The sequence below is a fragment of the Arctopsyche grandis genome, chromosome 4 (genome assembly GCF_051622035.1).
Source record: "Arctopsyche grandis isolate Sample6627 chromosome 4, ASM5162203v2, whole genome shotgun sequence".
NCBI lineage: Eukaryota > Metazoa > Arthropoda > Insecta > Trichoptera > Hydropsychidae > Arctopsyche > Arctopsyche grandis.
The window spans coordinates 17,242,669-17,265,038 of record NC_135358.1 but is presented as its reverse complement, the minus strand read 5'-3'; the positions used below and the strand labels follow the sequence as shown (position 1 = coordinate 17,265,038).

The following is a 22,370-nucleotide window of genomic DNA, read 5'->3' as shown; positions in this document are numbered from 1 at the left end:
AAAAAATAGCATTTGTGTTTATAATTGCACAATATGTTCATATTTACAGCAATCTAAATATTTACACACATGTTACAAAGTTTTATGAGTCAGTTTATAATTGTTCAAAGATCTTTAAATTAGGTTAAATGATCAAATTATCACAGTAAACGAAACTTTTACTGTGTATTTTGAAAATCTCGCACTATTCAATAGTCCATATGTATAGACAGTTTTTACTTGGAAATTTGTTGGATTATTACATTCAAGTATGAATCAGTGACATATTTATCATAAAGTATGTAATTTGCAGCGAACGTACATACGTGGAAAAATTGCGCATTTTTCAAGTCGATATGAAAAACAGTATTTTTTCTTCTGAATGGATATTTTTAAACCTCGTCATAAAATTCATCATTGGATTGATATTTAATGTGATCTTCAAACGTCACGGTGCAAGTTGGAAGTCATTAGTTTTTGTAGTGGGCGTATTTTGAATCAGATTTCCTGTTGCTTCTAATAAAACAACCTTAAAAGGGTATCAAATAATTTGATGAATAATTCAATGTCAAATTAAGCATTATTGTATATGTGATATAATTAAAAAGAAAACAATATCATCATGTAGGTGTCAAATCGTATTTATGCATGCATGTACATATGTACATATGTACATATTATAACTATAGTCACACCTGGAATTCAACGTGAACAAATTGTGTTTATTTCTTGGAATTATTTGGGAGATTCAAACATTTCAGCTGAAAAATATTAGTCAAATATTGAAATCATAATATACGTGCATATGTATACAATTCAACGTCGTATTCTAGAGGTCATTGGAGATGCATCGACGTTGCGTACATCTGCACTGACACACATTCAGAGACAATCACTTCCTGAGTCGTAAATGACCAGATGATTGTAAGCTTCAGGTGTGCCATAAATGCAAATTCATCTGTCAATCATTCGTAACGGTGTACCATATTTATTGATTCGCCTTTCGAATCGTGATTTAGCTTTTGACTGCATCGCCCTACTTTCTTCCCAAGTTCTCTCATATAAGGGTATCAACATGTTTATAGTAGGGATCCCAAATATTCGAATATATACGAATATATACGAATATATTCGAATATCGAATATCGAATAGTAGCTTTAAATTATTTATTTGTAGTTTTAAGAAGTTCAAGATATTATTAAAATATTAAGGGAATCATTATCCGGAACATCAAATAGAACTAAATGTGCTGTAGATTGAAAATAAAAAAAAATAATTTGGAAAAAAAGTATTCGAATATTCGGATTTGGGATCCCTAGTTTATAGTTAATTTTTAATATCACACATTGTTAAAATTTGACAATAAACTCCATACACACATATCGCATCTCATAATTTATCTCCAATTGTCTGTAAACACTTTAAAAATTGGACAGACATATGTAGTTGTTTGTTATAAAATTACATGTTGAGGATGAAAGGTGTGTCTGTCGTGGTACTAACACCTGATTGCCACGTCAGACATCATCTGATGTTGTGATTGTGACTCACTTTATAAAGGTTGTGTAATGTTGCGTGTGAGTGATTTGTGATAGTTGTTCAATTAATTAGGAAGCTATCGAATGGGAAATGTCATCTTGAACGTTGATGTGCAGTAAAAATAGCCTATCATCAACTAAATATTGTGTATAATTTAGCAAAGGTATGAAAATCTAAATTAATTTTGAGAATTCACTACAAGTTTATTGTTATTGTTTAATTTTATCAAGAAATCCCAGACATTTTGCGCACTGCAGACTTATTTGTTTATTCAACTGCTTAATAATTTACAATTGTTTTATTGGGAAAGTTCTAGATTCATGACAATCTACATACAGTGTACTATTATAATATGCTTTATTGAAATACTTCATAAGTATTAATAAAGCAAGGTGAAATTTTTTTTTTCGGCGGGGGGAAATCTTCTGGAAGACACTGTAAAATAAATTGGGGACATTTCATCGCTTTTTTTATAATTAATGCCATTTATAATAAACCAACTTAAAACAATAACAGTTCATACGAGATTTCATTAAGCTGTCAAGAGTGTGCAGGAATCACCAAAATTCGAGTATTTAGCCATCATAACTTGTACGGACGCCAGGGGTTCTCAATCGAGACGTCACCTGATGTCGTGAAGTTTGTATAGCTTGTGGTAAGCGTCGGCGCTGGCTTTCCTCACGGTGTTTTCCTTCGTCGTCTGTGGTCTGGTCTCTGCTGCTGTCTGCTCTGCTCTCTGTCTCCCTCTCTCTCGTGCAGTGTGCGTAATGTAAAGCGCGATGTGTAAAGTAGGAAAACAGGGTGGGAGATTTTTTCTGGCGGGGGGAAATCTTCTAGAAGACACCACCAACGTGTTTAATGTCGGTAGTAGTGTGGGATTTTTACCCACTAAAACCCCCCTCCACTTCAGCTACCACCCGGTTACTAGTTAAGTATTGCTCAAGGGTGGCAGCCAGGATAGCCATCTAGGTTCTCATCACTTTACGAAGTCCGACTTCTGTTCTCTCGGTCGCGTTCTGCCTCTTTTCTCCTGCATGATGCATACTGCAAACCTAGTGCACGCTGTCCACGCCTCTGCACTCTCAAGCATAGCAGGAATCATGTTAATCGTCGTTAATGGGTTAACACCGAGTACATTTTTTAGAATGGTTCTTTGTGCGTTCCATGCTGGACAATCGAATGCAGTGTGTTCAGCATCGTCGTTTTCTGCACTGCAGTGATGACATCCTGATGTTGCTTTTTTTCCTATCTTGTCCTGTTAAAATTTGAGTTAGGTGGAATCACAGTTCACCATGTTTTTTCCGGCTCCAAAATGTGAAATATTAGTAACATAAATATGTATAGTTATACACAGTGCCGGTTTTAGGGGGGGGAGCTGGGTCGGGCGGCACCCAAGGGCGCCACACGATACGCCAAAGGCGCTTTAAAATTTAAAATTAGAGCAACAAAAGCCATTCAAAATTTTAGATTAGAGCGCCAAAAGCGAAAGTTTTTTCTAAGGGTGTTTATAAAAAATTTCCCGGGGGCGCCATCGGGTGTAAGGCCGGCACTGGTTATACATACCTACCTACATATGTACATCTATCATCAACAGGTAACAAATTAGTTTTAATATGAGCTAAATCATATACATATGTCTATTGATACAATAATTATGAGATTAATTGAATTATGTTGCAGTTCAATATTCAATATTACATTGAGCTTACTTTATTTCAGTAAGTTTATTTTAAATACATATGTATGTACATACATACATAGAAGTAATATCATATATAATAGTGATACGCTTTGAATCAATATCTAAAATACATATACAAAGTGTTAAATGGTTATTTAAATACATAAATGTTTTTCGTAGTGGGAAAATGGTTATTTAAATACATACATAGATGTTTTTTGTAGTGGGTTATTTAAATACATAAATGTTTTTTGTATAAACTTAATAAAATGAAGCATAGAAATAATTTGCGGGTTTTTGATTCTTTTAGTAAAAATATTTTAGATTCAGTAATGCATCCAGCGGGTGGGAACCAAAGAAGATTTTAAAAAGCATTTGAAACATATCCGAAATTTTATGATCAAAATGATTATTGAGTAACTCTTGAGCTTTATAAAAAGAAAAGAAAACTGGATGTTATTAATTAAATAAATTTATATAATTACTTGATGGATTTTATCTTGAATCTATAGTGTAAATGTAAATATCTATATTAAAATAATTTGGACTATTAACCTGCATTTACACGGGAAGGGTGGATTATATCGGCACCGCGCCTTTGTCGGGTACTAGGCTCAGTGTTGTATGGGTGGGTATGCAATGTTCCGGATGAATCAACAACCGGTGAAACAATTCATCCGGGACGTGTGAAACATTGCATACCCACCCATACAACACAGCGACTAGTACCCGGTGCAGGCGCAGTGCCCGTCTAATCCATCGTGCACGTTTAAAGGCGGGCTTAGTCATAATATCAAATAGTTCTGCTGAATTTGTCAAATAATCACTGATGAATTGCACAAAGATGTTCACCTCTTCGCCTCTCTCGTAAATATTATATTGTAGTATCAGCTGTATTATGAGACATATCACAAACATTTTTTGAAAAACAGATTTTCCATATGGATTTGAAAATAAGGGTTTTTCTGTAATTTTCAAATTTTTAGTTTTATTTTCTTTTTTATTTAATTTCTATTTTCATTCGTAATCCATGTTGTTGTCCACGTACCGACGTTGCAAAGCACCGATTTAAAACATGATAAATTTAATGCCAAAACTATGTATATAATCGTTTGTGCAATGAAATTTTACTTTTTATTTCTTCTCCTTAAATAAATTCATAAAATATTGTTAAATAAATAAGAATTTTCGGTTCATGTCTAGTTACGCGACGTACATATGTAGACTTCATGCTCAAAAATCAATAATTGTACTAACGTAGCTACGAAATCGCGTTTCGATACTATGTCAATAGATGTCTCATATGTTAAAAATATTATTCGCGCTTTCTTAAGTTTATACACGCATTTCAATCCATTCATACGTTTGTTTATAGTTTTACTCCAATCCAGTTATGGCATCTATGAAACTAGAAACAATATTTCGGTTCGTGAACAATGGAGGAATAGCAGTGTGATAGAACGAATGTAGGATTCTGTCGATTTGGGAAATAAGCGGAGACACGGAACGAACGCGAACAAGGAATTTATGATCTCATAATTGGCAGAGTTTATCTGGCGAACGAAACTGTATAGATGTGACCCCTTTGGAGACAATTCTTCAGAAATATTTTCGTTTCCGTTATAAGGTAAGAATTAATTTGAAAATTATATGCTGCTACGCCATCTGTTTAACAATGTGTCGAAACATGACGTTAAAGTAGGGCTGTCAGATTTGTTAATTGAATTATTACGCACATTTCGATCGTCCAAAAGTCAATTTTTGCCATGAAAATCGCGAATACGGAATATTTAGCACTCGAGTTATAGTTAATATGATAGTTATCGTTAGTACGATGGACTTTTCGGCTGCCAGATGTTCCGTTGGATAGATTTTAGTGACTTTTGAGAGAGCGCTTTGTGGGCAATAATCAGTCAAATTTTATGGCAAAAATTGTCTTGAGGGCGATCGCAATGTAATCCAATTACCATTTTTTTTAATAATATTTTTATTAAAATAATAATCTCTACAAAATTTTAGAAAACATCAGAAAAATAAACCGAATATTTAAGAAGTCACCGGCGAAATATACATTTTTAGAAAAAATCATAATGAAAAAAGAAAATAAAAAATTGAAATTATTATTGGATGTAAAAACGAGGTGGAATTCAATGGCAACTATGATAAGACGATTTATTCAAGTTTACGAAAGTGTTAATTTCACCGCTAATTGTTGTTTAAAATACAAAATTGAAAATCAACTAGAATGTAAAATCGAATAAAAAATATAAAAAAGTAGTAAGTACATATGTTAATATTATAGTATCCTACCATAAAAATACATGGCTAACTATAAACCACACAAACTAGTGACGAGAAAACAAACAAAAATTCACGTGTTCATATATGTATGCCTTAGGGCAGCGGTTTCCAAACTGGGAGGCGCGCCTCCCAGGGGAGGTGCGGACTATTGCCAGGGGAGGCGCCAAAACTTTTTAATAAAAAAATAATTTTCATACCATAATATCTACAAATAAATAAAACTTCATATCGTAGCTTAACAGTAAAAATTCAATGCATGAATGTTTATTTTTATTTTTCTTTCATTTTTATATGTATATACATTTAATTCCTATAAAAAATTATCCGGAGAAGAAGATTTTAAAAATTGCGCCTTTGCAAACGCTCTGTTTTAGCTAAAGATGCCCATTTAATTGCATATGTTCGATATGTCGCGGATAATAATATATTAGAAGATATATTATTTTGCAAACACATTCTTGGGAAGGCCACATCCATTTAAATTTTTAATATAATAGACAGTTTTTTTGAAGAAAACAACATAAAGTGAAATAATTGCGTTGGACTGTGTACCGACGGAGGTCACTCAATGTCCGGACACAAATCAGGTCTTAAAGCATTGGTCAAAAAGAAAGCACCACATGCTATCTGGACACACTGTATGATTCTCAGAGCAGCTCTATTGTCAAAAAATATGAGCGAGGAACTGAACAGCATTTTTACAAAAGTTAAAAAAAATTATAAACTACATTGAGAATAGTCATTTGAGAGCAAGGCTGTTTGCAAAGCTGTGTGTTGATATGGAAGCTAATTATACCTCACTTTTGTATTATTTTGAAGTTCGCTGGCAATCTCGTGCAAAAATGATTCTAAAGGATGTTTGAACTCAAAGAAGAAATAGCAACCTTTCTCGGAGAAAACCAACATGAAGAGGCACATTTGTGGACGAACGATAAATTTATTGTTAAACTTGCCTATTTGGTTGAAATTTTTGGAAAATTGAGCGGTTTAAATAAATCAATGCAGGGATCACAAATACACCCACTTGTTCAAAAAGACAAAGTAAAAGCTTTCATTAAAAAATTAAAGTTATGGAAATCAAATTTACAAAAGAATGAGTTGGATAGGTTTTCACTTTCCAAAGATTTCTGGGCCACAGCCAATATTGAAGCAAGTAAAAATATTTTTACCGACCACTTGGATGTTTTAGTGCTGCATTTTTCCAATTATTTCAAAGACCTTGATTTCTCAAAGTTTTTGTGGATACAGAATCCATTTAACTACAATTAAGATGACGAATTCGAGCTGACAACCATCAAAAAATAAAAATTGATAGAATTATCATGCGATAGTTCACTAAAACAAAAGTTTCAAAATGAAACCATAATTAAATTTTGGATGAATCTTAGTGGAGAGTGTGAATCTTTGTATTGCAAAGAAATGCAAGTGCTGCTACCGTTCGTAACGTCTTATTTATGCGAAACGGGCTGTTCGGCACTAGCTGCAATGAAAACCAAATATCGAGCCAGGTTAATAGTCGAAAAGGAGTTATGAGTGGCACTGTCCATATTGCCCTCAAGATTTGATAAACTTTATGCCAATAAACAACAACATCCTTCGCATTCAATTTTGATGTGTTAGATGTAGTTTAATTAGTAATTTAATATAAAAATAAATATATGTACGTGTTCGTATAAATTTATGTTATATCAAAACCTTTTTATTATTCTGTCTATTGTAGAGTTCAGTATTTTATTTTTTAATAAAGGTTTATGATTTAAAACGTGTCAATATTATTATATCTATTAAAAAATAAAAGGTAGGGAGGCGCGGGAAAAAAATTTTTTTTTAGGGAGGCTTAGTAGCATAAGGTTTGGAAACCGCTGCCTTAGGGAAAAATTTCGGTGAGTGCGAAAAGTATTTCAGTTGAACTTTCAATGCTGTGTATACGGCGATAGGTGGGGATGGGCGATTGGGACAATAGTATTTCAGTTAAATTTGCTACCTGCGCATACGAGAGTTAGTGGGTATCGCAGTGGCGAGTTGTCCATAGTGGGTTGCGACAATAGCCAAATTTTCCCGTGTGGGTACCGCTTTCGAGCAACCTTTCCGGGAACCGGTATGAATATACCCATACAAAATGTACCAAAGAGTACTTTTCGTACGGCCGGATACCTGCTAAAGTCGGTACGTGCTGACTAGGTATGAACACACCTTAATACGGGAGGAAAAGCCTGTTCCTCTTGTTCCTTTTGTATCCTGCTCGCGCAAATTAAGTGAGTATGTACCGTTTACCATGCACCCTTTTTTTGATCTTTCGACTTAAGATCTTTCGATTTTTGATCTTTGCCTTCCGATATTTGCATTTTCGGTAATGTAACATTCCGGCTCGTCACGGAGACCGAAGAAAAATATATTATTTTGAACTTGTATTCGCATATTTCGTCGTTATGAATACTTATTTTACATTCTATCACCATTCATTATAATTATTTATTATTTTTTTATTCTGAGTGTCCTAGATTGTTATTATGACCATTCTACATTTTTATTCTAACCACATAACATTTTTATACTGACCATGAATAATATAATTCTGACCAAAATGATAATAATATTCTCACCACGATTTGGATTTTATTCTGATCAAAAGGTGCTTTAAATTGTGACCATTTAATTTGTTGCCAATAAATAATCTAAATTTGATTAGCACAGTTCGGAATTCGTAATATCGAATGGGTGAGTATGGTCATAAAAGCAGTGTGTTTTTGCTGTCAATTTGTGGTGTTCGCGAATCCTGGCGTTGGCATTCGAGCGATAGGCGCGATGACGCCGAAATTGAAGTTCGCTGAAGGTGAGGCTACGCCCCCATACGTCACTGTTCAATTTTATATTTTTCATTCAGACTTTTTTATCAACGCATTTAAACTTTTCAGGCGAAAAAGTACTCTGTTTTCATGGCCCTCTTATATATGAAGCTAAATGCCTTAAGAGTTCTGTCTCCAAGGAGAAACACATCAAATACCTGATACATTATGCCGGATGGAACAAAAAGTACGTCTACTTTCTCTTATAGACATTGTGTCTAGTATTATACATCTCATACTTATTGTTTTAAAGATGTATGTAAATCTTCAGAAATCACATAACCTCACAAGTTATAAATAACTATTCGATACTAAACAATATATTGTTTACATAAAAACGTCACAACTTTTGTACAATTTATTATACATTTGTGTAGAACAATTTTTGTTATGCGTTTATTTTAGTATTTTTGTCATTGCAGTTGGGATGAATGGGTGCCCGAAAGCAGAGTATTGAAATACAACGAGACAAACGTACAACGACAAAAAGAAGTTCAAAAGGCTCACTCTAGTTTGCCTGCGAAAACTAAAAAGGGTTGGTGTTTTAGTAATTGTGGTTTAATTTAATAGCATGCATATTTTAAACAAAGTATTTTGTGGACGTAACGCACGAGTCTACATATATATATATGATGACAGGTTCAAAACGCTCTAGTAACACATTCATTCAAAAGAGTGCACTATTAGTATTATATAATTAATTATTTAGTTTTTATAATGTAGTGAAATATCCATATTTGATATATCATGGAACTAATACTTTTGAAAATTTCAATCCTTTGATACAATACACATATCCATATGCATAGTAAAAGCAAATATAAAACATTTAAAATAGGTGACACTAATAGAAATGTATTGTTTTCTGTCATTAAATTTTATGAGTTTGTTTATTCGTAAAAAGAGATTCACGGAATCTTATGTAAATATATATGTACATGTGTATGACTATAAAATTATTCATTAGACAAGACTACCTCCGATTGATAATATCAGTACTATCTTATTTAATCTAACTATTTTTTGATGGTCTACAAAACTTTGGGTAATTTTCGGTAAGCTGCCTTACAATTAGGAGTTTCTATTTATTATCTTATGAATATTGCTTTATATTATTACTTAAATTGTATAAAATGTCGATGTTAGTATTATCCATGTCTGCGGAGTCGGGAGCATTTCAAGCGAGTTGGAATCGTAGAAAATCAACTGACTCCAACTTTTTATTTAATAGTATTATGGTCATCAACTAGTCTATAATTTTATTGAAGTAAATAGACTAATAAATTTAAATTTAATAATGTTTATATCGATGGTTCTTAACCTTGTTGGAGGTACTGAACTCCACCAGTTTCATATGCGCATTCACCGAACCCTTCTTAATTGGAAAAATAAAATATGATTTTTTTCAAATTGAAAACATATGCACAGGTGCACAAAATGAACATCATTGTGTTTAAAGAACAAAACCATTAAAACATGATTTTCACACAAAAACCAAAAAAATAATAATGAATATTTACTGCAAATCAGTGTGATTTCTGCTGTTGCCTTTCAGAGACGAGTTCAGAAACCTTGGCAAGTGCCACTCTCATGTCATTTTCGTAACAGTCTGTTCCTTTTCTTCGTTTTTATGTCCAGCATCCTCGAAAAGGATATGTTGTAACGAACGGTATGAAAATCTCCAGAGCTTTCTTAGCAATAACAGGGTACGTTACCATTTGTTGACACCGAAACGTTGAGAGCGTTGTTGTTCTGAAGAGTTGCTGTTGAACCTGGCTCTGCTGAATTTCCGCCGAACCCCTGAGACTGACTCACTGAACCCCTGGGGTTCGATCGAACCCAGGTTAAGAACCACTGGTCTATATAAAAATCATGAATTTAATTTAAATCTAATCTATAATTTGGAAAGAGACTTTGTATGTAAATATCCTTGGTCGTCATCGTCCGTAGATCGGTGACGTCATCGAACACGTGATTCGATTTTTTTTTTTTCGATCCATGGGCGCCGATTTTTTTTTTCGTTTCAATGGATTCACCCCCGCGGGGGCGCAAGGCGAGTAGCTTCATGGGGCCCCGCCAGGGGCGCCACAAGGGGCGCAGCCCCGTGGGGCCCCGAAGGGGGCGCAGGGGGGCGCAGCCTCATGGGGCGCAGCCCCATGGGGCTCAAAAGGGGGCGCAGCTTTATGGGGCACAGCCTTATCGGCCGCAGCCTTATGGGGCGCAACCTTATGGGGCGCAGTCTTATGGGGCGCAGCCTTATGGGGCGCTGTCTTATGGGGCGCAGCCTTAGGGGCGCAGTCCTATGGGGCGCCGCCTTATGGAGCTTAGCCGCATGGGGCCCCGAAGGGGGCGCCGCCTTATGGGGCGCTGCCTTATGGGGCGCCGCCTTATGGGGCGCTGTCTTATGGGGCGCAGCCTTATGGGGCGCTGTCTTATGGGGCGCAGCCTTATGGGGCGTTGTCTTATGGGGCACAGCCTTAGGGGCGCAGCCCCATGGGGCCCCAAAGGGGGCGCAGCCTCATGGGGCCCCGAAGGGGGTGCAGCCTCATTGGGCCCCAAAGGGGGCGCAGCCTCATGGGGCGCAGGGGGGCGCAGCCTCATGGGGCGCAGGGGGGCGCAGCCTCATGGGGCGCAGGGGGGCGCAGCCTCATGGGGCGCCGCCTTATGGGGCGCCGCCTTATAGGGCCAAGCCTTATGGGGCGCTGTCTTATGGGGCGCAGCCATATGGGGCGCCGCCTTATGGGGCGCCGCCTTATGGAGCTTAGCCGCATGGGGCGCCGCCTTATGGGGCGCTGCCTTATGGGGCGCTGCCTTATGGGGCGCCGCCTTATGGGGTGCCGCCTTATGGAGCTTAGCCGCATGGGGCCCCGAAGGGGGCGCAGCCTCCTGGGGCGCAGCCCCATGGGGCCCCGAAGGGGGCGCAGCCTCATGGGGCGAAGCCCCATGAGGCGCAGCCTTATGAGGCGAAGCCCTAAACGGCAACTGATCATGGGGGCGAAGCCCTTGACGGCATTTAATCATGGGGGCGCGAAGGGGCGAAGCCCTAATAGGCATTAACTAAGGGGGGCGAAGCCCTAGGCGGCATTTAATCATGAGGGTGCGGAGGGGCGAAGCCCCAAAAGGCATTAGTTAAGGGGGGCGAAGCCCTAAACGGCATTTAATAATGGGGGCGCGGAGGGGCGAAGCCCTTAAAGGCAACTGATCATGGGGGCGAAGCCCTAGACGGCATTTAACCATGGGGACGTGGAGGGGCGAAGCCCTTATCGGCAACTGATCATGGGGGCGAAGCCCTAGACGGCATTTAATCATGAGGGTGCGGAGGGGCGAAGCCCCAAAAGGCATTAGTTAAGGGGGGCGAAGCCCTAAACGGCAGTTAATCATGGGGGCGCGGAGGGGCGAAGCCCTAAAAGGCATAAGCTAAGGGGGGCGAAGCCCTAAACGGAAATTTATCTTGGGGGCGCGGGGGGCGAAGCCCTAAAAGGCATTAACTAGGGGGGGCGAAGCCCTAGACGGCATTTAATCATGGGGGTGCGGAGGGGCGAAGCCCTAAAAGGCATTAACTAAGGGGGGCGAAGCCCTAAACGGCAATTAATCTTGGGGGCGCGGGGGGCGAAGCCCTAAAAGGCATTAACTAAGGGGGGCGAAGCCCTAGACGGCTTTGAATCATGGGGGCGCGGAGGGGCGAAGCCCTAAAAGGCAACTGATCATGGGGGCGAAGCCCTAAACGGCAATTGCTCATGGGGCGTGGAGGGGCGAAGCCCTAGAAGGCAAAAAAAAATTTGATTTTTTTTTTTGATTTTTTAAAAAATTTTTTTTGATTTTTTTTTTGATTTTAATTTTATTTATTTATTTTTTTTTTTTTATTTTTTTTTTAAATTTTTTTTTAAAATTTTAAAATTTTTTTTTTTTTTTTAATTAAATTAGCTTAGTCATGTTTAAGCGGTTTATATTATAAACACTGAGCGAAGCCGGGTAATACAGCTAGTACATTATAAATATAATCGTTGAAGGGACATATTCTGGCCAAAACTGATGTTTTCTACGACTCATACATTTTTTTATTATATTAATTTGTTTGTGTATTCATACACATACACTATGAATTTACTTACTTTTTATTTATACCTATTTCATTACCAATATTCAATAATTCAATAAATTGGGTAACATGTTAATTTTTGTAATTCCTTTAATTTTTTATGTGTTGTATATCGATTTTATTTTCATTTCTATTAATTTTATACGCTAGAAAAGTCGATCTTACTAAAATCATTCAAGTTGGAGTCGGAGTCGGAGTCGGTAAATTTTGATCCGACTCCACAGTCCTGGTATGATTGCATCATTTAAATACTGTTGAATATTCAATTTTAAATGTACTATTTAATTTTTAATGCATTTAAAATTTTGCCTTAATCTGTTTCATAATTTCAAACTGTAATATATTTTTCAGCTGCTGGAAGGTCAAAGAAATCTGAATCAGGATCATCAACACCAGCTAGTAAACAAACTACAGAAACTCCACCAAATAAAGAAAATAAAGAAAAGGAAAAAGAGAAGGAGAAAGAGAAAGATAAGGATAAAGAGAAAGACAAGGATAACAATAAAGATAAAGACAAAGAAAAGGAAAAAGAGAAGGAGAAAGAGAAAGATAAGGAGAAGGAGAAAGAAAAGGAAAAAGAGAAAGAGTCAGAGTCTCGAGCTTCTACCCCTCATGCAGAAACTGTCTCGCAAGATTCGGGCTCTGATCAACCAAGGTAAATATTATACAGTCATACACTGAATAATTCATTAAGAAATTAAACTTAGCTAAATCTAATTCTTATACATATTTACTATCTCTATTAATTAAATATTGTTTTAGGAAAAAGCGGGGCAGATTAGACTTGTCGATCGAATCAGAAGAACAATTTTTGAATAAAGTTGAAGTCAAAATTAAAATACCCGAAGAATTACAGTCATGGCTTGTTGATGATTGGGACATAATAACTAGACAGCAAAAATTAGTTAATCTTCCAACAAAAATGAATGTAAGCGACTTACTGGATAATTATTATTCGCACAAGAAATCTAGCAAAGCCCATAATCAACAAAAAGATTCAGTTCTGTTAGACATAATACACGGCATCAGAGAATACTTCAATGCTACCCTCGGTTCACAACTTTTATATAAATTTGAACGACCGCAGTATAGTGACATGCTCCAGAACTATCCAGATTATCCAATGTCAAAAATTTATGGTCCAATTCATCTGCTGAGATTATTTGTTAAAATGGGATCCATGCTAGCATACACATCTTTGGATGAAAAGGCATTACCTCACGTACTTTCACACATACGAGACCTATTGAAATATATGGCAACCAATAAAGCTGGTTTCTTTAACATTGCTGACTATGGAAATGCTACTCCGGAATACCATAGAAAAGTCCAATAAATTTGAATTCAATCCTATTGAAGTATTTTTATATATTTTAAGTACACATTGATTAAATAATATTTCTTTTGTATGAAAGGAATTCATGATTGTGTTTTAGCTTAGGATTTTTATTTTAAAAGTGTATATTAAGCTATAGACTAATTACAAACGACGGTTATTATGACATGTATCAGAGATCGATCAAATGTCTGATAGGCGAACGCTCACTATATTGGTGAGAAATTTATTTAGAAACAACTTTATCTTTGAAGAATTTATTTTTTGATCATGGAAATTTTAGTCTAGTGCAAGATTGATCAGTATGACATTTTAATACAGACATAATTCAATATTATTCTATACAAAAAGATCTCTTATGAATGTGTATGTAAATTGTAAAACTTGTGAAAAGTATATGTACAAAATATAATATGAGTTTATTCATCAATTATTATTATTTCATTGTGTTTTGATTGTTTTTTTTGTTTATAGGATGTTATTAGCGAATTTTAGTTTTCAATGGGCTTTTTTTAAATTCATGAAATTAACTAGTATTGTATTCCCTATTACGATTATCGAAAATATATTGTATTTTGTTTGTTTTCTTTCTATAAAACATTTAATTGTTAAAAGGAAATTGTGTTTTATAATTAATTTATTGATCATTAACGCGTATGCATTCCAATATTTCATTTATTAGTGTGAAATGACTTTTGAACGTGATTTTTTATGATTTGTTCATATGTATGTACTTACATACATACACTTGAAGGCATGTTGTGCTTGCTTAAAAATAAAAATAAATAAACTGACTTGCTAGAATTTCACACATATTATCATTTAAAAATCAAGTAGGTAGTACGATATAATGTGTTGAAAAATATACCTAACATTATTTATATACATAAGTTTAACTAACATATTTGAGGTATTTGTATAAAAAAATTGTTTTCATATGTCAAATATCTTTTCAGAATCATAACAAATCCATTGATATAGTATATATATTAGTATTTACATATCGGATATTAATCTCAATAAATATGTAAACACTCTCTTTATTTTATGTATGTACTAGTTGTTTTACCCGGCTTTGCTCAGTATTTGTAATATAAACAGCTCAAACATGGCGAAGCTAATAGTAAATATTTATTTGTTTTTTTTTAGTTAATTTATTTGAATCGAAAAAAAAAATCGAATCGTCGTCATAGAAACTTTGTTTTGTTTTCGATGTTCCCAACCAAACATGCATACAAAGTCTCTTTCGAAATTATATATTAGATGTATTTAATAATAACAATTTTGCCATAGTGACATTACAGAGTATGTAGTTCCAAGTCCTCGCTAAATCTAAACAAAAATAGAAAAAAGTATAAAACAAGGTAAAAAATAAAACAAAACAAAACTAGCATAAATATAAAACAAATGCGATAATAGAACATATTACGATCTCAAATTAAACAATCCCTCAACCAAATCAGCATATTTTAGATTAAACAAATCTGAGTTAATAGAATTCTGCTTGCGGAGTCTGATGCCCCTGGCAACAGGCGACAAAACCATCAAATTGATACGTGCCCCGGGTGTGGAGAATAATTTGCGGTATCTAATGTATTTGAGTTGGCTGGGAACATTGAAGCTCAATTCTGTTATTATTTGAGGATTGCTCACCAAACCAACCAGTAATTTATAGAAATGATTCCCCAAATATACTCTACTTTGTGAATCGAGGGAATTATAACCTAGTGCTCCCATCAGGTGAACACTAGGATAGACCCTAGAATAACGACCGTAAACTATCATTTAAGTGTATCTGAGAAACCTCTATACATACTCGATTATCAAGCAATGGGCCCTTTCACTAGGGCTAGGGTAGGGTATAATAGAAGAAAACTCAAGAATGCTTCGTATTAGCGAATTATATACATAGGATACGGAGTATATGTATGTACATTTGTAGATACATGCATATAACTTTGTAGATACCTTACCCATTTTCTCTCAAATCTCGAGTTTTCAGCAATCTCGAATTTCGCTTAATTGTATAAACTGCAAATTTACAAATTTGACCATAAATGTCTCTGTGTCATAAATGTTAATTGATATGTATTTACTTTGTATAATTGTTTTGAAATGTACAATGTTTTGGCCAGGGAGGCGCATTGGGGATACCTGTTAGGCCTTCCTGGTATAAATTAAAATAAAATAAGATAATAATTGAATTGTTTGCAGGCCGCTACTGGCTGACGTAATATGAAGTTTAAAATATAATATATTACATATTAAACTATTCATATTTTGACAAATGTTTGTATTAACGAGAATGTAGATAGTTTTGATTCTTGTGCCATTATTAGCCATCATTAGCCAGCAGCATAGCTCGGTCGTGCAGCTTCTGCTTAGCGTCGAGAGGCGCCAGGTTCGATTCCTGGGCCCGGGCCTCGAATGAAAATGAATTTTTCAGAGTATGCTGTTGGTCAGACCTGGATTTGTGACTCCAGGTTGATCGTTTCCTATCAGAGATTGTCAATTTTCTCTGATTTCATTGTTGAAACGGTTCCCGAAAAAAAAAATTGGCTAAAAATCCTTCCTAACTACTATGTCACCACTATTGACAATAAAATTTATGTACAATTCATAGATGTCTCGTTAATTTGCGAGTTTTTCAGAGTCGTAATTCAACGACTTTTAATAAAAATGCTGCATTTTTAATTGTAATTGGCCAGGAAGGCGCATTGGGATTTACCTGTAAGGCCTTTCTGGTCTATATGTAAAAATAAAATGTGGTCCTTTTGACAGTCATATTGAATCGGCAATGAAATACATTATGTGTATATTCCGACTATTCGAAATTTGATGTGTACATAAATTTCTCAGGCGAATGTATTATATTTTGTTTATTTTGTTTGACTTAATGTCTGTTCATACCTATCCAGCACGACCCGTATCCTGCAGGTGTCATGCAAGTGCGGATAGTATTCTTTAGTACATTCTATATGGACGCGCATGAATGCGTAAATGCGCATGCGCGAATGGAGTATGAATACGTCCATATAATGTACCAAAGAATACTATCCACACTTGCAGGACACCTGCAGGATACGGGTCGTGCTGCATAGGTATGAACAGACCTTTAATCGCGTCACGAACATTCACATTTTTCAGCACCTACATATAGTTTGTTTATAATACAAATATAAAATGCTTGAATTGCATATTTTTATCTCCATCAGAATTTATGTACTGCTATACCAGTATGGACTTATTTTATTTTTAATTTTTTTATTTATTTTTATTTTTTTATTTAATTTACACCAAGAAGGCCTAACAGGTAAACCCAATGCGCCTTCCTGGCCAAAGACAATTATATAAACATATATGTACACCATTCAAATATACACAAATACTTCCACGTATACACAAATACACATTCATACATACATAAATATAAAAATACACATATATACATATACATACATACACACCTACACATATATATATTCACATATACATATATATATACATATACACATACACATACAATACATAGATCCATATACATACAAACATTATACATGCATATACACATAAACACATAAATCATTACAATTAGTTATTGAGTTCAATTGACTCATATTAAATAGTTCTGACATAAAAATTAATTCATTAGGAACAAAATTCAAACTCCTAGGATTAAAATCACCCAAGATCATGACTTTCCTGCCAGCCAAAACATTAAAATTATTTTGCAAATTTGAAAAAAATGAATTTATAATTCGGAGGAGATTCATTCGGAGGAAAATACAGTACACATATTAAAATAGAAAAATTCTTTAAGCGAAGTTCAACCCAAATATGTTCACCGATGGTATTGAGCTGATCAAAAAGGCGAACAGATTGAAAACTAGCAGCTTGTACAGTGAGAAGTACTCCCCCGCCTCTGCTGCAACGATCCCTCCGAAAAACTAAATAGCGGTCATCGAAAAGTTCGCCATTTAAGACAGAATCGCAAATCCAAGTTTCAGAAAAAGCAATTAAGTCATGATCTTGAGCAAGAACAGCAGATAAACAAATGTCGGTCTTTGAATTAAGTCCCTTTACATTTTGGTAGTAAACATTTAAGGACTCACAAAGGCGCGCCCGTTCCTTTCGGGTCTTATTAAATTGCGGCCTTTGTCTTCCGAAAAAGCCACCGACGCAACCCGACTCCCCGTGGCCAAAAAGCAGGATCAAAAACCACAGAAAAGTCAGTTGTGCAGACTCCTATTTTGAATGAAGCATAACTGCCCCTAGCTGATAGTGATTGAACTGTGAAGTTCTGATCAATTCGTCCCAACTTCCTACATATATAATCCCTTATTTGAGTTTCTGTAGACTCACGTTTCAGATAGAATAAATGAATAAAACGTTTATCGGAGACAGCTTTTAGATGCTCATCTTCGATACCCGAGCAACGGATGAAAGACTGCCTCTGAGACCGTTGAGACTGAATTGGAGACTTAGAAACTGCATCTATCAGAGAAGCCTTCCGTGGTGCAGGAGTTGGCGCAGGTGATGGAGAAGGTAATGGAAAGCTGGAATGCGACGCTCCATTGTGAACGGCGGCAGGAACAGCAGTCTTAGGAGAAGCGGCAGCAAGAGAAGCAGCTAAGTCTGGACGGGACAACAAAGCGCTCTTTGACACTTTGTAACGGCGTTTACGTTTGCTTATGCCCTGATCGGCCGGCCGCGCCGCTGCAGGTGGAGTACGGGTCGGAGACAAAGTAGAAACCATCCTTACAGCCTCCATTTGAGCAGTCAGGGCACATAAGGAATCTGCGAAGAATATCTTGAACTCACGCGAATCCTCCACCAGACCAACAATTGCTAGCTTGAGGTCAATCAGTCGCTGAGAGTTATGCGCTTCCTCTTCCTCACGTGCGACCGTGACAATTTGAGAGGTGGCAACCAATATATCAGAAATCCTGGAATTGGAAAGGAGATTTCCCCCAGATAGAACGTCTTTGATTGAGTCACACAGTCTGTAAATGCACTCAAAACGAGACATTGTGAAACTATTGATAACCGAAATTATTGAAATCAAACAAAAAACACAACACAAGCACTTTTTCACTATGATTAAACAAAAATATAAATTCAAATTATTTTTATTACACGCCGAAACAAATGACAAAATTTTATTAATTCTTCATGTTGAAAATTCGTCACAATTTTCAGATAAGAAATTAAAACACTTCAGTATTATAAACATGCGGGTTTTTTTATCACACTATTAATATTTAATATTTACAATCTTGCAAAACACAGACATTTTTGAAACGGTTAAATTATCATTGATTTAACCCGATTAACGGAAGACCGACACTACAACTAGTTAGCAGTTGTGTAACGTAGCAACAACAGAACTTTATCATTGACTAAATCCAAACTGAACTTATCGAGTAACATCTGCGTTTGAATACTTACATACATATAACAATCCTATACGATTGACCCAATAAATGTCACGAATGATTCACACAGAGCAAAAAACATATAGCCTTTTATATTTTTTTAGGCGAGCAGGAGTGCAGTGGCCGCCAAATCCAAATTGCCTTGCTTCGTCGCAAATGGTCCGAAAACAATATTTCCCCGGGAGTTGGCGACACTTATGGACCTGGCCGTCGATATGGGTGTTTGGTCTGTCGCGAAACGCTTTTTCACTATTTTTTCAGGTCATCAAATTAAAAGTTTTGGGATTTTTAGGACGCAGACACCGGCTGGCGACTCTCATCCATATAAGGTATAAACATCTACAAGAACGAGTGTCAAGGTCGTTGGTGAGTGAAGGTTTCCACGCGATCCTCGTCCAGCACCGGCGCCACATTCACTACATCAATCAACGGCGATTGCGACACATTTTTTGCGTGTGCTAACCCTTTTCATGCATAACAATCTGAACCACGACATTTCAATTATTTTTATACGTCAACATTTTAACAGACTCTTAAAATGCGTAATAGTTGTGTTGAAGAATATGCTGAAATAATGTAACAACCTTTACAGTGGAAACAATTAAATTACATTACATTTAGTTACAGTTGCATTAACCGTTTGCCCGCGGCCATCTTCTATGGAAGCTTTGCGCGACAAGTCTGTAGCGCGGCTGTCTTCCATAGAATTTCTGAACTTTGCACGGGATTTTGAGGCTTATATGCTTATATTTCAACTGTTTTAAGGTTCAAAATTGGTTGAATATAATACTGAGAGTTGAATGCCATCTATTCAATTTGCTTAAAATGAATATATACCAGTCAAAATTAGTTTTTTGTGGAACCATACTGAAACCTCGACGTCACGTCTGTTGAACAATGGCGACGATACGTCTCAATTGTATGGACAATGATTATTTGACAATTAAGCCAAAACTACGAGATATATTATGTATTTTATTATTTAAAATAACACGTTATGTGTTAATTAACATATCTGGTTACTTGAGTAAATATTAAAATCTGTATTTAAGGTCGAAAACTCGATTGCCAAATTCGCGAAAAAGGTGCCGCGTACAGGGCTCGTTCGCTATTCTCATAAAATTAGTCAGCTGATGTTCAGTGGAAATCATTGTTTGGTGTTTCTTCGGTCTAAAATTTCTCACGTGGTTGGTCCATGTTGCTCGTGTCACCAACGTCCAAATTTGCTACGGCGGTCCTGTCTTCCTATGCCATGTGGCCCAGCATCCTGCTGCAAACCAACGTCCAACCCAGAACGAGCACCTGTGCCATGCCTCTAAAGAATTGCCCCCATCCTCACAAAAGTGACTTGGTTGCCCCTGGAAAATGTACACCCAACGTGCTTCTGTGCTTCTTTCTCCTTCCATTGTCCCAATTGAAATCCATTTCATTCTGATGTATTTTTCTCATTACACCTGCGAGATGATCTAAGTGTTCATACCGCAACTGTTCATGTTTCTGCAAATGGTCGTGTTTAGGTTTTCGTAAAAACGTCTTTCGACTAGTAAATCGAGTTTAAAGGTGGCTTTTTTGTTTAATCACATTCTTAGAGCTATCGTAATACAATACTCATATCCATAAAGGCTTAAGAAAACTTTCTGTTCTAACAGAAAGTTTTCTTAAGCCTTTCATACTTGCTGGTTACATACAGTTGCCGGTACGTGCTGTGCTAATATGAAAAGATCTTAATTCGTATTACCTAACAAATATTAACGAATTATTAAATTCTTAATCATTCGTAAAAACATTAGAACTGCCAAAACTCGACTGTCAAGGATGTTATATAACAATTGGCGCACATTGTTGAAAGCGAATTTGCGCTCGTAGACTTTTAATTTACTAGTTGAATTGTATTTAAATATGAATGACCTAAAACGACAGTTGTAATATATAAGAACTGAAAATATACTTCGACTGTAACATATGTATGTATATACAAACTACTGTTCAACCAGACGAGAAATTTAGAAAATCCTTTTTGGTCAATCGTGGGCTATACCCAAACTTTAAATATAATTTGAAACTGTGACGAACACCTTTACGCGTGGAAATGGCTCCCACTTTGGGACGCGCAGATGGCGTACAGATGTCTTCCAGGAACATTTTCTAAAGAGAAAGCGTAAACTGACCTGGAATTTTTATTTATTTATTTTTACATATATACCAGGAAGGCCTTACAGGTAAATCCCAATGCGCCTTCCTGGCCAATTACAAATTACAATTACAATTACAAATGCAGCATTTTTATTACAATTCGTTGAATTACGGGACACTGAAAAACTCGCAAATTAACGAGACATCTATGAATTGTACATAAATTTTATTGTACATCAATCATACTTCAAATAGTGGTGACATAGTAGGTAGGAAGGATTTTTAGCCAATTTTTTTTCCAGGAACCGTTTCAACAATGAAATCAGAGAAAATTGGCAAACTCTGATAGGAAACGATCAACCTGGAGGAAACGGTCACAAATCCAGGTCTGACCAACAGCATACTCTGAAAAATTCATTTTCGTTCGAGGCTCGGGCCCAGGAATCGAACCCGGCGCCTTCTCGACGCTAAGCAGAAGCTTAACGACCGAGCTATGCTGCTGGCTAATGTGTCGTTATCTATCATAGGAGTTTTCCTGGTTCTACGCTCGTCGTAAAATCGCAGCCAGATGTACGAGCTGGCGCGAAAAAAGCTGGAGACCAGGTCACGAGATCCTTCCTCTACGTCCGGGGGGTGGGGGTAGCAGGATGCCAACCTAGCCATTGGCTTTGCTGCCAACTGAAGGGACGTTGAGGAAGACGTAGCGTTACAAAATTGAATTATAAAGGGATACATACATATTTAAGTCTAGTGTTTTGAACTAAAGTGACGTATTATGATTCGGTCTCATTGTGTATGAGGGGGTGTATAGTAGATACAAATTTCAAGTTCATGTACAGCTATTTGTTTATTTATTTACATGTAAACAAAATATAAAACTTACATTATTAACAATAACATAATATATCGAACGTTGCCTTTTAATTTCTTCCACAGAGGTATCCTTTTTCCATAGAGGTATCCATTAGCACCCTTCAAGAAGGCACCGACGATATTAGCACCTGTAATGTTTTCAGGCAG

At 36.3% G+C, this 22,370-nt stretch overlaps 1 protein-coding gene across 1 annotated transcript; it reads left to right on the top strand.

Moving 5' to 3' along the window:
* The first annotated feature begins 1,465 nt into the window (after window positions 1-1,465).
* Window positions 1,466-16,401, top strand: LOC143911000 (mortality factor 4-like protein 1). The gene is made up of 7 exons (XM_077429701.1): window positions 1,466-1,682; window positions 4,576-4,827; window positions 5,220-8,334; window positions 8,417-8,534; window positions 8,770-8,882; window positions 12,798-13,101; window positions 13,209-16,401. The coding sequence occupies exons 3-7, from the start codon at window positions 8,226-8,228 to the stop codon at window positions 13,780-13,782; spliced, it is 1,218 nt and encodes a 405-aa protein (XP_077285827.1). The 5' UTR covers window positions 1,466-1,682; window positions 4,576-4,827; window positions 5,220-8,225; the 3' UTR covers window positions 13,783-16,401.
* The last annotated feature ends 5,969 nt before the right edge of the window (window positions 16,402-22,370 follow it).

Excerpts from the sequence above, each read along its gene's own strand:
- LOC143911000 (XM_077429701.1), top strand. The coding sequence starts at position 8,226 with ATGGTCATAAAAGCAGTGTGTTTTTGCTGTCAATTTGTGGTGTTCGCG. Across the intron at positions 8,535-8,769 it reads TATGCCGGATGGAACAAAAA|TTGGGATGAATGGGTGCCCG; the intron begins GTACGTCTACTT and ends TTGTCATTGCAG. Across the intron at positions 13,102-13,208 it reads TCGGGCTCTGATCAACCAAG|GAAAAAGCGGGGCAGATTAG; the intron begins GTAAATATTATA and ends ATATTGTTTTAG.